General features: G+C 33.4%; 1 protein-coding gene across 1 annotated transcript; it reads left to right on the top strand.

Moving 5' to 3' along the window:
- The first annotated feature begins 11,352 nt into the window (after nucleotides 1–11,352).
- On the top strand, nucleotides 11,353–15,886 carry LOC128161382 (uncharacterized). Its single transcript, XM_052824663.1, has 4 exons — nucleotides 11,353–11,444; nucleotides 13,337–13,421; nucleotides 14,428–14,603; nucleotides 14,905–15,886. The coding sequence occupies exons 1-4, from the start codon at nucleotides 11,405–11,407 to the stop codon at nucleotides 15,045–15,047; spliced, it is 444 nt and encodes a 147-aa protein (XP_052680623.1). The 5' UTR covers nucleotides 11,353–11,404; the 3' UTR covers nucleotides 15,048–15,886.

The following is a 15,886-nucleotide window of genomic DNA, read 5'->3' as shown; positions in this document are numbered from 1 at the left end:
GCAGATTCCGTTCATTTTCTTTGCGGAAGTTGCAAATGACGATTTTTGTGCCTCACACGGGTTTCAGAGTTTGATGTAGGTTTATATCCCGTTGTATAGATATTTTATATTATGACTCCCTGAAGCTGATTTTATCATGCCTATTGTTGCTCAGGAAAGCGATGTGTCCTCTTGTTTTGCAGTTTCAAGGTTTTCTCCGGTTTGAATAAAAACTAGCGTTTCATTTCTGCAATTTATATTCACCTTTCTATAGGAATGCTTTGTGCCAAATTTGGTTGAAAATGGACAAGAGGTTTTAGAGAAAAGGTTCAACATGTCAAAATGACAGACGGACGACGGACAAAATGTGATCAGAAAAGTTCATTTGAGCTTTCAGCTCAGGTGATCTAAAAACATGGAATATCCTTCTCAGTAGTATTACTATTTATAAAGCTGGGCAAAGGAAAATAGACAAAAATTAAATATGATATATTGTATATAGAACTACATGTACAATTGACTAAGTTCATTTTAATTGGTCGTTTACCGATGTGATACCTATAATTACAGTACCCGTGTTGTACACTTTATCTCCTTTGTGATTGGTAGAAATACATGATGTAAATATCAATATTTATTTCGTTGGTTAAATGTTCGGCGAAGGGATATAATTTGCAGGTGATCCTTTTTGCGTACAACTTAATAATTATCCGAGATTTCAAATCATAAAAAGTGAGAAAACGAAACATTATAATAAAATTTGCTGTGAAAACAGGTTTAGAGCATTATTCTTTCTTATCTCTATAACAGATTTGTTCATTTTATAATGCAAACATGTTATTAATGTGATATTGATTCGGTAAAGTTAACATAAGTTAAATAAAATTATTTTGTAAAGTTATGAATGCCTGTGGGTTTATCTTCGCTAGCCAAGGGTTTTCGGTCCACTTCGCTCCCCATAAACCTTTGGCAGATCTCATTACGAAAAATCGGTGACAAGCTCCGTTTTATGATTGGCTGCAGCTGCAAGTAGCTGTTATTTTGTCATGAATGCTTATACATGTATATATTAATGACTTTTTTACCCCCTGGTACAGGTACCTTCATACACTATAAATAAAAAAGTCCTTGCTTTCTCTACGTTATATTTCCATTCCTATTTAATAGTATTGTTAATTATGTTCCGATTCTTGCTAGTCAACGTGTTTTCAAATTGTATTTAGGCCGAAGCGTGTACAGTGGAGTCCATCCGGACGCTTTCGTTCCCATGTCCAATTGTCCGAATATCCTAAATGTGTCAATTGTTGACATGAACGATAATGTATTTGTACACAATGCTCCCAATGCATTGCCTTTCATACTGAATAGCAACACATTATAGAGTTGTCCGTTGTTATAAATGAAAAGAACACCGCTTTATATTATTTTGTCATGAAATATTTTCCATAATGATAACCGAATCTAGCTAAATTCTTTATGTCCAAGTGATAAATGTGTTCATTTACTTGTACGTAATGTTTTCAACTATCTATTTCTAGACATGGCAATTTCCACAATAATTATTACCCATTGTTTCATTCGATTAAAATGTAAATACGCAAGGGGCGCAACTCTAGTTGCTCGCTAGATAGCACCATCTCATTACCGATTTTTGCAATGAGATCTGCCAATGGTCTATGGAGAGCGGAGTGGACCGAAAACCCGTGGCTAGCGAAGATGCCGCGAGTTTGACTAAGATTAAAACAAGTTGCTTTTTTGCGTGAAACAGAAACCAAATTAAACAAGCATTCTGTGAGTATTAATTGCATAGGCAATACACGTCCCGTACCGATTTGTGGAAATTGTAAAAACAAGGCACTGTTAAGCAGAATATCGAACCCGAACATTAAAAAATTTGGAATATTAAATTTAATTTTTTTCGAAAATATGTCAACCAGACGCTACAAAAGGGTGAACTTGATCTGTAGTTTGACATTTTGAAGCTGTTCAGCAAATTTCATATTATTCCTCAAACGCATAGAGAAAAAAACTGTGGAAAAAGTGGGACAGACAGACGGACGGACGGACGGACGGACTGACGGACGCAGAGGAAAGCTATAGTCCCCTTCGGTGAAAACCGGTAGGGGACTAAAAAGGATAAAATTAATTTTCAGTTCATAAGCTGGAATTTAATGTATTGGATGTTTATTATGTCATTGATTTCTTGGCTGGTGCTGGGTAGCAGTCCTGGAAGGCACTTTGGTAAGTGTATATGTCCATGTTGTTAATGTGCAATATTGCCCCGACAGCAGCGATTGAGACTGTTAAATGCTCTCTGTGGCTAATACCTGTCCTTGTGGAATTGTGGTCGAAGCAGAATCATGCAGAATCGAAGCAGAAAAATGGACAAAACTCTGATATTTGTTACTTTAATCCTTCATATTTCATAGAAATTGAATGTTTAAAAGATGATTTTTCATTGTATTTACCAATAAATTAAGCCCCGGTACATCCTATGAAACAAAAATATTGTTATGAAGCATCATTAAAAGACTTTATATCTTGAATGTTATAAACTTGTAGGCACCTTTGATTTACTAGATCTTGACCTTAATGTTGCGACTGTTGAAAAGCCAAACATTATTAGAAATCAACGTATTTTATGTAATCATATGTTGCTTAGTATAATTAAACGTTTATTGCATTAATGTTCAGGGAATATGAAGATTTATTCCCCAGAAAAAACAAATTTCTCTCGGGCAAAGCCCTCGGGAAATGATTTTTTTGTAGGGAATAAATCTTCATACATGTATTTCCCTCCCCATTATGCAATAAATGTATATTGTAAATTCTGTTCTGAAACAGAGATACTTATACAGGGTATTTATATTAGTAGCAAAGCATGGCATATTGAGGCTAATAAGTCGTGCAATGATAGTAAAACGTTGCAATATTACATGAGACACGTTGAGCAACAGTCTCACGGTCTCAAAACAGACGCATAAACACCAGCGATTTATCTTACGATCTTTATAAATCGTCCATCACTCTTGCGAGTACACAAAACGTTGTAAATCGTTCGTACTAATGCTCGTGCGTTGCACTGCGATAATTTGGATTGCGTTTGGTCGCGTCTGAATAGTATGCATGTCCACTGTTCAGAGGAGACTTGATGCGACCAGTAAAACGAATGCTAGAGCTCGTGCAACGTATGCGAGAGCTCGTGCGAAGCTCTAAATTTTCGATCGCAAAGTGGTGTAAAGTGGTCGTGCGCCAATTGTGAAAGGGGCTTAAGATATATACAGACACGACAGATTGTGATGCGTTACCTAATAAGCATCAGAGGAAAGGTATTAATACCGGCCTCTCGCGTCCAAATATAACATTTTGGACATGTATTTATCTATAATTTATCATATAAGACTGATTTTTTAGTTTATTCATTGCTACATAAATAGGTGAAGTACAAATCACTCGAGTCACCGGTAATATGTGGTCGTCATTTACTACAGCACATCCACATATATTTAAAACATGATCTGAAATGTTTTCTTTTCTCATTTTTTAATTGGTTTAAGGTTTAGTTGTAAATTAATTAACAAATCAAAAGGTGTTCTATCAAAAGGGTTTTTCCAATAACAGAAAATAAGACGGTAAGGCAAGCTCCCGACATTTTATTCGGATCGCCAGTTTCAACATCACGTCTGTTTAGAAAATCAAAGTACTGAAGTACTGACGGGAATTGATTTTATCGATTATCATTTATTTTAAAATCAGCGATATGTGATTTTGCACGGCAAGTAGTAAAGTATTAGTAATCGAAATATTTCTGAGAAATTGTATGGATCCAGGCAAGATTTAACTCTAGTTTTGTTCAACCAAACGCTCGACTGTCTCCGTTTATCGCCGACAAGCAAGAGAGACTCTCTATTTGGTCGGATATTAACGGAGACAGCCGAGCGTCTGGTTGAATGAGACTAGTACATTGAAGTCAAGCGTATGAATACATACGACTATAAAATATATCTTAACTGTTTGTACCATTTAAAATCTTACTATTTTCATGGTATTAATAAATAAGTTTTCTTGAAAAACAATGCTTCAGAATACATTGCATCGAATTAAATTTTATCGATTATTTTCAAGAACTAAGTATTGTCAGCGGTATTGATTTGTGCTTAGGTCCAAACACTGTTTCACTTTCGGTTTGCCCGAGTACGTGCATAGGAGAGTTGATTAAAATCAACTCCCAACAAAGCACATCACTTAGATTGACTTGAATGTTGATAATATCAATTGATTAATATATTTGGTAAATTAATTTGAATTTATCTAAGAACAAATAAATTGAAAGGTACCCATTCACGATTTCAGATCACAAAAAATTATAACTTCACGTTGAAAGCCCCCGACAATTTTCTAGGTCTGCGTAACTTAAGTCGGCATTCTTTTTTTTTAATTTGAAAAGGATATAAAATTATATATATTTCAACCCTTGTTTAGCCATAATGTATTTATTTCTAAACATACGCTATTTTTTTTAACGTCTCAGGTAACGATCTCTCTCTCTCTCTCTCTCTCTCTCTCTCTCTCTCTCTCTCTCTCTCTCTCTCCTGAGATTCAGTTAAAGCTATGTAACCTCCAGTATGTACCCAATGTTTCAAACATTTAAAAAAAAAAAAACAATCAAAATAGTGTAAAATTGATAGTTTACAATGTTTCAGAAATCGGCGATGCAAGTTTTGTCGAAAACTAAAGAAATGATTACGGTCTAAGAAAGGAAATTAAATTAAAATATTTTTTGTAACTGTTTTAAATCTTAGTAACTTTTCTAATCCCATATAAAAAAAAAACCAGCAAAATAATTTATCTGGTCAGCGATAATCTCCGTCCGTATTCATCGAAAGACATTAGGTCAATAAGCCGTATATGGAAGTTGCATGCTTATTTCACGGTACGGTACGCTTTTTTGTCCGTCTGGAGGCGGGTCTTGCATAAATTATCTTGCACGCTTTTTGCACGGTACGGTTCGTTTTGTGAACGGTATGGTTCGCTTTGTGAACGGTACGGTTCATTTTTTGAATGGTACGGTACGCTTTGTGAACGGTACGGTTCGTTTCTTGCACGGAAAGGTACGGTTCGTTTTAGAGGTGTTGTAGCAGGTTTCAGGGGCTGTAATTCGAATGTTAACCCACTTTTCCAATGTATTTTATGCATTAGTGATCAACAACATATCTGTAAACAATATCTGTAAACTCAGTGTTGCAGTATCCGAGATTCCAAATCGCGTCGGCTAGAGTAACCTCATAAATCCGGACGAATCAAACATCGAACATCGAAGCAAATGAGGGTCGATTTTTGCAATTTCAGGTTTTGCATCCACACAAACTGGTTTGTCTTAAAGTGTGATAGCTTGGTATTTCTTTTTGCAAGTGAAATCCAACACGCATTTACCGTCCATTGATTGTAATATCCTCAGTCCAATGTCTTTAGCTCTGTCCGCATTAACACCTGGTGTTGCTGCAGCACCCGTTTCTATGTTTCCCAAACCCGGGCTTATTCTTCAACAAAGGGGTTTCTCTCCTCAAGAATGGAAGCAAATATCATTGTATCTTTAGATTCCCTCTTTTGACGACTTACATCATTTTCTTTATGCTGATCCGACGAACATAATATTGTCCCTGTAAATGACATCATAGCATTGTTTACCTCAGCACAACCAGGCATAGATAAAATCCAGAGTGCTCTCTGGCTTTCACTGATTTCTCGTCCTCTGGTAATTCCACCTGTAGTCTTAATGCTTCGGATCAAAGCTTGCTCTAAAGCCAAATCAGATGAAATAACGACTAACAGATTCGTACCGAACGCTCTAACCCAATGCTCTATTCTGTTCGCTAAGATTTTTGAGAACGAAAACATTTATGATTGGAGGTACATTAAAACATGTTTGGTGGTCTGGAAAGAATTGTGACTTTTAGACAGTCTGTGTTGGTCTTACCACAGTTTATGGGCAGGGATGGGAGTCCTTGGAGATGGTTTACATCCTGACTCTAAACCGGAAGTTTTATTGACCACAGCAAAATTAAAGTAAACTTAAGGTGGAAGGCTACATCGTCACAATGTGTCTGACATCCGTTTGAAACGCCATTTTGTTCCGGATTGATAGCATTATGTCGTGGTACAAAATAGCTATACACCGTTCTATTGAACTCTTCTAACGAGGGAGATGAGATAAGAATGAAATCACCTAAACGCTTAGAAAATACATATCAATTCCCTTCGTGATTAAAGCTTTCAACTAACATTGATTATCAGCTGTTACGTAGAGAAAACGTGAAATCGAAATAAAATACTGTTTCCCTGCTAATGGCAAAACATATTTGTCATGTCATCTGCAACAGACGATCATAAATATGTGACGGATTATCGATAAGGGTGAGCAGATGATTTTAACCTGAACCCTATATGCATGTTTAACTATTTAATATAAAACTAAAGTTCTGTAGTACCATCTCTTGTATTTATTGATTCCAACTTCCCAAATTTAAAACATTTGCAGAATAAGACTTGCATTGAATTGAAAGTTTGAAACTTAACTAATGTATTTTAATTAAAATAGATACAGCTAGGTAGGCTAGCAATAGCAGTGGAATCTGGATTTGCGATCCAAATGAGCGAACGACAGAACCTTGAAAAAAAGCATGTTTTTAATTACCACGTACATGTGTATCACTATGGACATCTAATGTATGTATAAGTATGCATATGGTTGTTTATAATGTGTATTGTAATATATAAAAAAGTAAAAGGCAATGTAACTACTAACATTTTGTTTTAAAGAGTTAAATAAAATGCATTCTTCAAAAATATAATTTTTCAGATTCAAATATTATCATAAGCACTACTAGCCTTATTCCTACATTTTAGCATATACTTTTACTTTTTTTTCATTTTTTCTTCCTGATTTTTTTTTTAAATTAGAAAACTGGTCCAAAGATATTTGAGAAGAAGTAAAAGCAAGAAAGACAACTCTTAAACAGGATCTTTCAAACCAAGATTTTTGAAATAATTCATTATTTTTTTTAATTTTTCAATTTCATTCAATTTCTTTTTTCCATCTCATTAACCAACGAATATTGTTTCTATTTCCAGATTTTTGTGGGATTTCATCCAGCAGTTTGCCTTAAAAGAATTTTTTAATATTTTAGTTTCATATTTATGTGGATTTCAATAAAAATCATACAAACTTCATTCATGATTATTTTGTTTTTTTATTTTCAAACTTTATAACATTTCACTTTCATTAGAGTTTTAAAACAGAAATGTTTAAAAATTTGACATATAAGGGGTTATCTGGAAGCAGACTGATATTTTAAAAATTCTCTTTAAAATAGAGTACTGTACTTTGAGGTCTATTATTGTTGAATACTGTGCCTATTATTAGTAACAAATGCATGCAACAAAAATCTCCTACACTTATTTGGTGTAGACATCCCCGTTAAATGGAAGATATTTTTCGGAGCACATTATACGGTTTATCGCGCAGCTTTTTTTCTACTTTCTTTTAAAATTGTCAGTGATGTCAAGCTTCATTCTCTTGTCACCTACTTTAAATTTTCACGTAGACCAAACCATTAAAATATCGGGCACTTTCGATACTTTGTGCTCTGAGAGACGCTTGATTAGACTCACATTGGCTTTTGTGACCTCATCCACTAGTCGGAATCCGTTATCTTTGACCGCGGACCTTTTTTCATGACCCTGGACATGACATCAGTGTTGATAACTTTAATCAAAATCGGTCTACCTTTTCCCTGGGATTCTATGTGCTGCTACGATTTCTTGGTCGTTTAGACCGACTCCCGCGTTTTCCTTAATAAAAGTTTTCAGTTTTTCCCTTGTATTTTCCTTCTCTGTTTCCTTAAGATTAATGATTTTAAATATGTACTTTCTCGAATACTGTTCGTTATGGTTAGATCTCCGAAGGGCCTCGACTGCCGCTTCTTGAGTTTCAGTTAAGTTTTCTTTGTATTCTTTGAATTCTTATTTGCACTCCTGTAATTTTTCTAAAATTTTGTTGTTAGGTTACCATCACTGTCTATTGTAACCATCTCCCCAGCGTAATTTCAGACCACTTGCTCCCAAGTTTATTTATATCGTATACCAAAGAAAGATTTATCGTTTGTCCTTCTACTTCTAATTAGCTTCCTTCTCAGATAAACGTTAATTCATCTAACATTTTCGTTATACCTTTGCTATTGGACATTTTCACATAAATCAAATTGATATTCATAGACGGATAAAGTATTGATTTATAACATGAAAAATTTTGTTAAAAACAACACAACTAATGGAAGTGAAACGAAGGAAGGAGGGTGTCGTTTGACGAGTTGTATGCCTTTGGTGTAAGTAGCATCCATTGGAAGTACCATAGAAAAGATGAGAAATTTAACCTGTAACGTAGAACATGAAAGCAATTGCAATAGGTGCTTCTGTTTAAAAAGTACTGGGGCATTTTCTTTTTCATGAACACTTCAGAATCAATATCTTGTTCTATAATGAGATGATTACTGGTATATATGTTGAAGTATGTGAAATGAATTGTACTCGTTTTTTTGCCCATCGCCAGCCTTTTGTATTTTACTTCTTCCATGTTAGGTTTTTTTCAGGAATGTTTGAATGTTTTTCTGTCAGTTTGCTCTTGTAATTGCATTGATTATGCAGCTAATGTCAGCTATCAATTTGGTCCTTCTGTTTTGCTTTTTTTCCCCCTTTTTTGTACTAAGGATATAGACATCCTTTTTTAGCTGTTCATTCCTTGATTGCGCTCATCCTCCCTACGGATCAGATGACGTTTGTTTGGAGATGCCATCTCTACGATCCTGATACAAGTCAAATTTAGCTATGTGACAATTGTACTCCGATGTAATGTACCTAATTCATTGTTTCAAATAAACTTATATCACATTAGACATTTTTGTTCAGTCATCAAATACATGCTGATTTCATAGATCATAACTATAAATCAAGTAGTTATTATTATGTTTAATTATAATACCTTTTATGTGACATGTGTTTTTCTTCTTGTTTTTATCACATATGATACTTGTTTACATTTGTTAGGTCTCCTATTTGGGCATATGACGGTTAGGTAATTAACTGGTGTTATCTCTGGTTCAAGATTCTAAATTTAATACGATCAGGGTAAGATAATATTTAAACCAATCAGCGTGGCTCCTCAATACCACGTGACCATTTTTGATCTATTTACTAGAGGAGTACGCTACACTATATTTTTAGAAGATATTTTTGGAGGTTGATATATATTTTATGTGATGTCTGTTTTGATATTCTCATGTGTCTTATTTAGACATTTATCACTTTTACATCGCGTGTTTGTTTATGTCTTGTTGATTATAAATTCAACTGCATCCGTCTTTGTATCTCGTTATTTTTATAAAGTCTGTATTCCTTTTTCATACTTGTCGGGGAGAAATCCCATAATCTTTTAAAATGATCGCTTAATGTTTTGCGATTATTCATAGTTGTTATTTTGTGATAAATCGAAATTTTGCTTAGAGTAAGAGAACATTTTCTGGGGAACGACTTTTAAATCCTTCCATCATTAGGCAAGTCCCGCTTGATTCCTGTGTATTAACCAGTATTCAAGATTCGTTTGCTAATATGCCGAGAACCTTCCATATGGAATGATCTGTTAATACTGGTACCAACCGACAAAATTCGCTTATTCAGAATAAGATGACGTCACCGTTAATGTAATTCGATGTACAGAAAGTCTGAACATATTTAATGGTTATGTCTAAAATTTCAGATGCTTACTATGAAAGAAACACACGTTATACAAGACAAACATACATTTTTGAATGATTTAAGGCTAAATTGCACAAGGAACAAACAAATATCTTTCAAATATAGGTTTCGAATTTATCAAGACATGCTGTAAATTTGCCTCGATTTTTTTTTTCTGCCCCGAGTAAATGAAGGGTATGATTTATCTTTATTTTTCTAAGATAATAGAGTGCAAATAGGTCTGACAGAGAAATGTGCCATTGTTTTGTACATTTGTTTTATAATGAAAGTGTGCTATTATTCCAAATACACAACTGTTTCATGGATGACCTCCCTTGCTTGGACATAGTTTTTTGCAATATTTTTTAATATTTGTTTTTCAGCTTTTAGCGTAAAATGAAAATTTTAAGATGTGCCATACAATGTTAACTTCGTTATATTATTTTATACAATCTCTCTCTCTCTCTCTCTCTCTCTCTCTCTCTCTCTCTCTCTCTCTCTCTCGCTCGCTCGCTCGCCCCCCCCCCCCCCCCCAATAAAATTTGTCTTCTTACATACAAGGGCAACGGGGAATATAGGTTTTTGAATGCAATATGTTTTTGAAAGAAGGACAGAGGCAGAAAATCTATTCAGCCCAGGAGGATCGAACAACCCTGTTTCCGGATGATGTATCATCTAGTCCAAAACACGCATATCAGAGCTGACATACAAGGCTACAATACAAGGTATATAGGAATGGATTAATTTGTGATCAAACGAAATTTAAATTCTTTTAAAAGCACGGACTCGATAAAAAGATAACAGTTTCAAATAAGAAATTAAAATTTATAATTCGGCAAACAGTGTTTGCTCACTGTGTATTTACTACACGGTGAGATTCGCGTATTATTTTCCTAAGAACCTTCTATACATGGAGGAATCAACTATTACACCTATCCTGCATTCTGATTGACTAATATCTTATTTTAGATACACAGGTTTGTATGTTGAATGTATATTTAAACAAAAAAAATCAAAGATTTGTTAATATCAATGGTAAAATGAAATCTTTGATGGACTGTTCGGGTTGGGAAGGTAACTTCGGACACAACACACCTATATTTTTATAACGATACCTAGTGAACAAGTAATTTTTGATAAAAGTTGATGGAGAGTGAGCTTGTTTACAATATGTGTATACTTTGAATATGTAGTGTCCCGCTTTCTAGAAGTGGTACATATTAACTGTAAAAAGAGTTAAAATCTTTAGAAAGCATTCATGAAAACACCCACAAAAAACTAAGCAACATTATTACAGGACCAACAGAATCAATGACAACTAAGAAAGATAGGGAAAACAAAAAGGAGCTAAAGTAAACATAAATGACACATTCATTTAGAAACAGTTCAAAAGATTTAAATCCCTTAATAACGTTTCTTTCGGTAAGTATTCCTTCGTTCGGGTATGTGCCTATAGAACACTTCAATATCCCTGTTCCAATGAGTTTAGATATACTCCTTATTGGAAACTTCATTGCGACTGCACATCATTAAAAATAACCTTTGAAATTTTTAAAATCCAATTGAATTTAAATACGCAGTGATTTTATGACGGAAGGTCTATTTCGTCCCGTCATTACAACACCCTATCGCAAAAATGAAGAAACTGATTCTGGAATTGATTATCACAATACTTTGTAAGTCATTTTCGTATGTTTCGATCAATATGTATACAATATTATATCTTAAACATATATATCTAATTATTAACTTTTTGTAAAAGGAGAATAAAAGGAATCTAAAAAAAATATAGAATAATATATTTTTTTCATATGGATATGTAGAACCGCACTTGACTGGTAAAATTCCCAACTATACTGAATATTAAGTTAAGAAATCTCTGAAAATATTTTTTTTTTTTTATAAATCAATGTGGATTTCAAATTTCAAAGGTTACTTTGTTTAAAATTCAAGTTCCTGAAAGAAGCAAGGTGCGGTGTATGTTTAAAATAAAGCTGTTATGGTTTCTTTAAGGGTTTTGACATTGGCTTAACATTTTAAACATTAGGCGAGGACTATTTTATATCTTATTATAAAAAGGTTTGAGACACACAATGCTCTGATTTACATTATATGGACCGATGTTTTCAATCAAATCGAAATCTGATTTAAATCTTATAAATGGTACGTAGTCAATAAGAACAAAAATAATAAAAACACATTGTAAATGAACAATTTTAAGCTTTGTGTCAATATGTTTATTTAACATAATTATTTGATCCTAAATGTAATATTATGTTTCAAAATCGTGAACTTTGGTTCCTTCATATCTAACAGTATTGTCGAACACTAAATTGATTTATGTTATCAATTTGTTTATTGTAATATACATTAACATTAGTCATGAGTCATTACTCATAAAATTAATCATGAGCCAATAGTTATTAGATTAGCCAAGATCCATTAGTTATAAAATTGGCCATGATCCATTAGTAATAAAATTAGCCATGATCCATTAGTTTCTAGAAATAGCCATGAGTCATTAGTCATAAAATTAGTCATGAGTCATTAGTCAGAAAATTTAACGTAGATCAATCTAACATAAAAATTACATGCATATTTCTGATAATCAATCTTAAATCAAAATGTATAGCATATTTACGCTTCATGACTCATTGTTGCTCCTAAGGGAGCGTTTGGTTTTGTCTGTCCCTTAGCTTAGTGTTGTTATGATTTTATCATTTTTGTACACGTTTTCTTATAATGTATTTTTTCACTGTCATATATTACTGATTTCGATAAGTGGAATTTTTATTCTTTAAAAAGGTTACGTTTTTCAGTAGTAAATATTGTCTAATGAATATTGAGGTACATGGAATAAAATTAATGTTTCTACAAACTGACTGAGTTACAAAATAATATTAATAACAGATAAGTCCAATACTGAACTCGTTCGTGCCGTAAATTTTAAGTCTTGCCTATGTTTGAAAACTTCTGCACACTTGTAGAAGTAAGTGTTGCATTGATCGATTGACGTTCATTAAAATTCAATTCATATTATAGTTATTGTTATTATCTATGGTGAATTTTTGAAATAAGTCATAAAAAATTATTGTCCCAACTTGAATTGATGTGTTATAATAGATTAAATTTATCGGTGAAGCATTGTGCTGAAAAATGAAATGGGAAACCTGTTTAAACAGTGTGTTTTTGACAATTATTTACACCATAAGAAAAACAAGAGACAATTATTGTTAGAACACTTGGTCAATTATTGCAGTTATTTAGTTTTGCAGTCATCAAAAAGAATTAAACGTCCCAGCTGGCGGCTTGTGCATACATTAGCAATACTGCGTAAGCAGGTAAGAGTGGGCAGGTACTCAATCGGCCAATTAAATCGCTTCTTCTATAAACTGTAACCCCTGACTCGACATGTTTAACTGTTCAATCAAATAATGTTGTCTCTCAACGCAGCGCTAGATCGGCTGAAGTGTATACTTTCAAACCAGTTTTGCGATAATTAAAGCTTAGAAAGGCAAGCAAACATCAATATATTTCTGAATCAATAAATAAAGTACATTTTTTGCAGGTCTTCCTGGTCTGACGTCTGCTGCCTGTTATTACTATTATTACAGCTACTACTGCTACTCTTACTACTATTACAGCTACAGCAGGTTGGTAATTGTATTCACATTTAACGTGTCTTATGGACCTTCTATCAATTAGGTGTTGTTAATTTTTTTAGCAGCAAAAACGGTATATCATATGATGCTACAATTCAAATCTTTATGATTATGAATATTTTAAAAAATGTACCAGTAAAAGTGTTTTCTACTTAGGAGTATAGAGTAAACTAATTTCTTTTTTATGGGATGACAATTCAATCACAGCTTGTTCCACAAAACATGGTAAACATAAAGAACTGCGAACGCTAACCCCGTTTCCCGCCTACATTTTACATCCAAATATTTCGGAATTTCTGTCAGATATTCAGATAACTATTCAGATGTCAGATAACTAAGTTTTCTACTGAAAAGTCTAATCAAACCCTAATCAATTTATATCAAAATAAAATTTGTAATCAGATTACTTATTTCAGCTTCATATCTGTTAATTTTTTATCGAAAATTTACAAAGCAAAATTCTTTTTTTGGAATTTATTTTGGTCTGTAGACATATGCCCCCCCCCCCCCCCCCCCCCGTGAAACAACAAACCCTTTGGTAAAAATATCCTAAATAACAATGATTAAAACCCCTCAAAAGGAATTTTGTTTCACGGGGGGGGGGGGGGGGGGGGGGGGGGGGGAGATGTTTTAAAAACATTTTCGTTTTCCGTTATTTTCTATTATGAAATGATCTATTTTATCTCTCTTTGTTTGACCAATTATTTATATTTAATGAAATTTTACATAAATGTGTACATTATCATAAAAAAAATTACTTTAATTAGACAGCTTTCAAAAAATGACTTTTAGTTAGAAGGCTAGACAATGCTATCATTCGCAGTCCTTTATAAACCCTATTGTATTTGTAATTTTAATGGTATATTATAAATTTTGACTAGAATATTGCAGCTCATTTTTCTTTAAAATACACGTGAATGTTCTAAATGCTTAACAATTATCTTATTTATTTATATGACATATACAATTTTAACTATAACTGCGCTCTTTGTTTCAGTGTGGGTACATACGTTGGTGCGGCCGTTGGGGGAATAGTGTTCCTTATCGTAGTGGCTGTAGTCGTCGTGTGTATCTGTGCCGCTAAAAATAACCAGAGGAACCGCGTGGTCACGAAGCAAGGGGGAGGGGCTACAGTGACTAATGCCCATAATGTCAACACAATTCAGCACCCTCGTATGTTATCGTGTATTTCTTTAAAAAAAATAATCATTTTATATATTCCGTTGATTAAGATCTAATTGAATCTTATTCTCACATATCTTTAATAATTTCTATCAATTTAAATCACTTGCAACTATACATTAGTTTTTTTTTCTATAACGCCATATAAAGTGATAATGTTATGTTAACACTTTCATCATATATAGATCATCTGAGTATTTGCCGAAGAAAAAATTAAAAATAACAGAAACTGTGGTGTCTAAAAGTGTAATTTTATGCTACCTTAATTAAAACTGTTTTTCTCATTTAACAGCCCCGCCTGCAGGTTATGGCTATGGAGCACCGCCTCCACCAGGATATGGTCCAGGATTAGGGCCAGGATACAGCCAACCCTCTCAGTCCATGTTTGGCGATCCCGCCTATCCCCCTAACCAGTACCCTCCCCCAAAATATTAATTAAAATATGCTCTTACAAAGAATTTCATTTAATGTCCACACATCTTTACAAAACACTTGGTTTCTACTTTATAATTTACAATTTAAATAACCCTTGTGTTTTCTTGATCACGGAACTGTACATTGCTTGGCTTATTATTAAGTTTGTTAAAAGTAGCGGGATGGTCCAAAGATCTTGCTTAGAATTTGCGTATGGCATTTACCCCATTAACTGTCTCATTGATGAAAAAAAATTCAGAGATTTAGGGCTGTAAAATTTGAACGTTTTCCTATATCTTTATACTTATTATCATAGTATAAAAATGGTTATAGCCATCCAAATCTCTTAAAACATGAGATTGGGAATACTGGTATATTAGTTTTTCTTTTTATAAACTATCAGTTTCATTTTTATTCCTTTTATTTGTAATCCAAAACAAAGTTAAACACTATTTATTTTTAATACAATATTTTTGGAATCCCGGCCTCGGTAAATAGACTTTTGCCACTATGTATTGAGCATGATACTTCTATTTAAGAACACTTGTAACTGCTTACTTTTTGTTTTAAGCAGGATATTATAATTGTTTTCATCAACATCAGCTTGTTTTTAATCTTTCGCAGGGCAAAACGACATCGTTTGATGAAGTATGACGTAACATCAATTGTTTCATTTACGTCATTTAATTATTTACCTACTAAAACGTCTGCAAAGTATTCCAACAGTACCTCGATTATTGTGAAGGTGTCTATTGTATATTTATTTTAATGTCGTATTTTCCCAGTTCAATTTTCAATTCAGTTTATTTCGCTCACACCATGGAATGGTACATGAGGTCAATCATTATATACAGTTCAAA

The sequence above is a fragment of the Crassostrea angulata genome, chromosome 8, assembly GCF_025612915.1.
Source record: "Crassostrea angulata isolate pt1a10 chromosome 8, ASM2561291v2, whole genome shotgun sequence".
Classification (NCBI taxonomy): Eukaryota; Metazoa; Mollusca; class Bivalvia; order Ostreida; family Ostreidae; genus Magallana; species Magallana angulata.
Note: the sequence above shows the minus strand (reverse complement) of the source record. Positions and strands in the feature narration are given on the sequence as shown.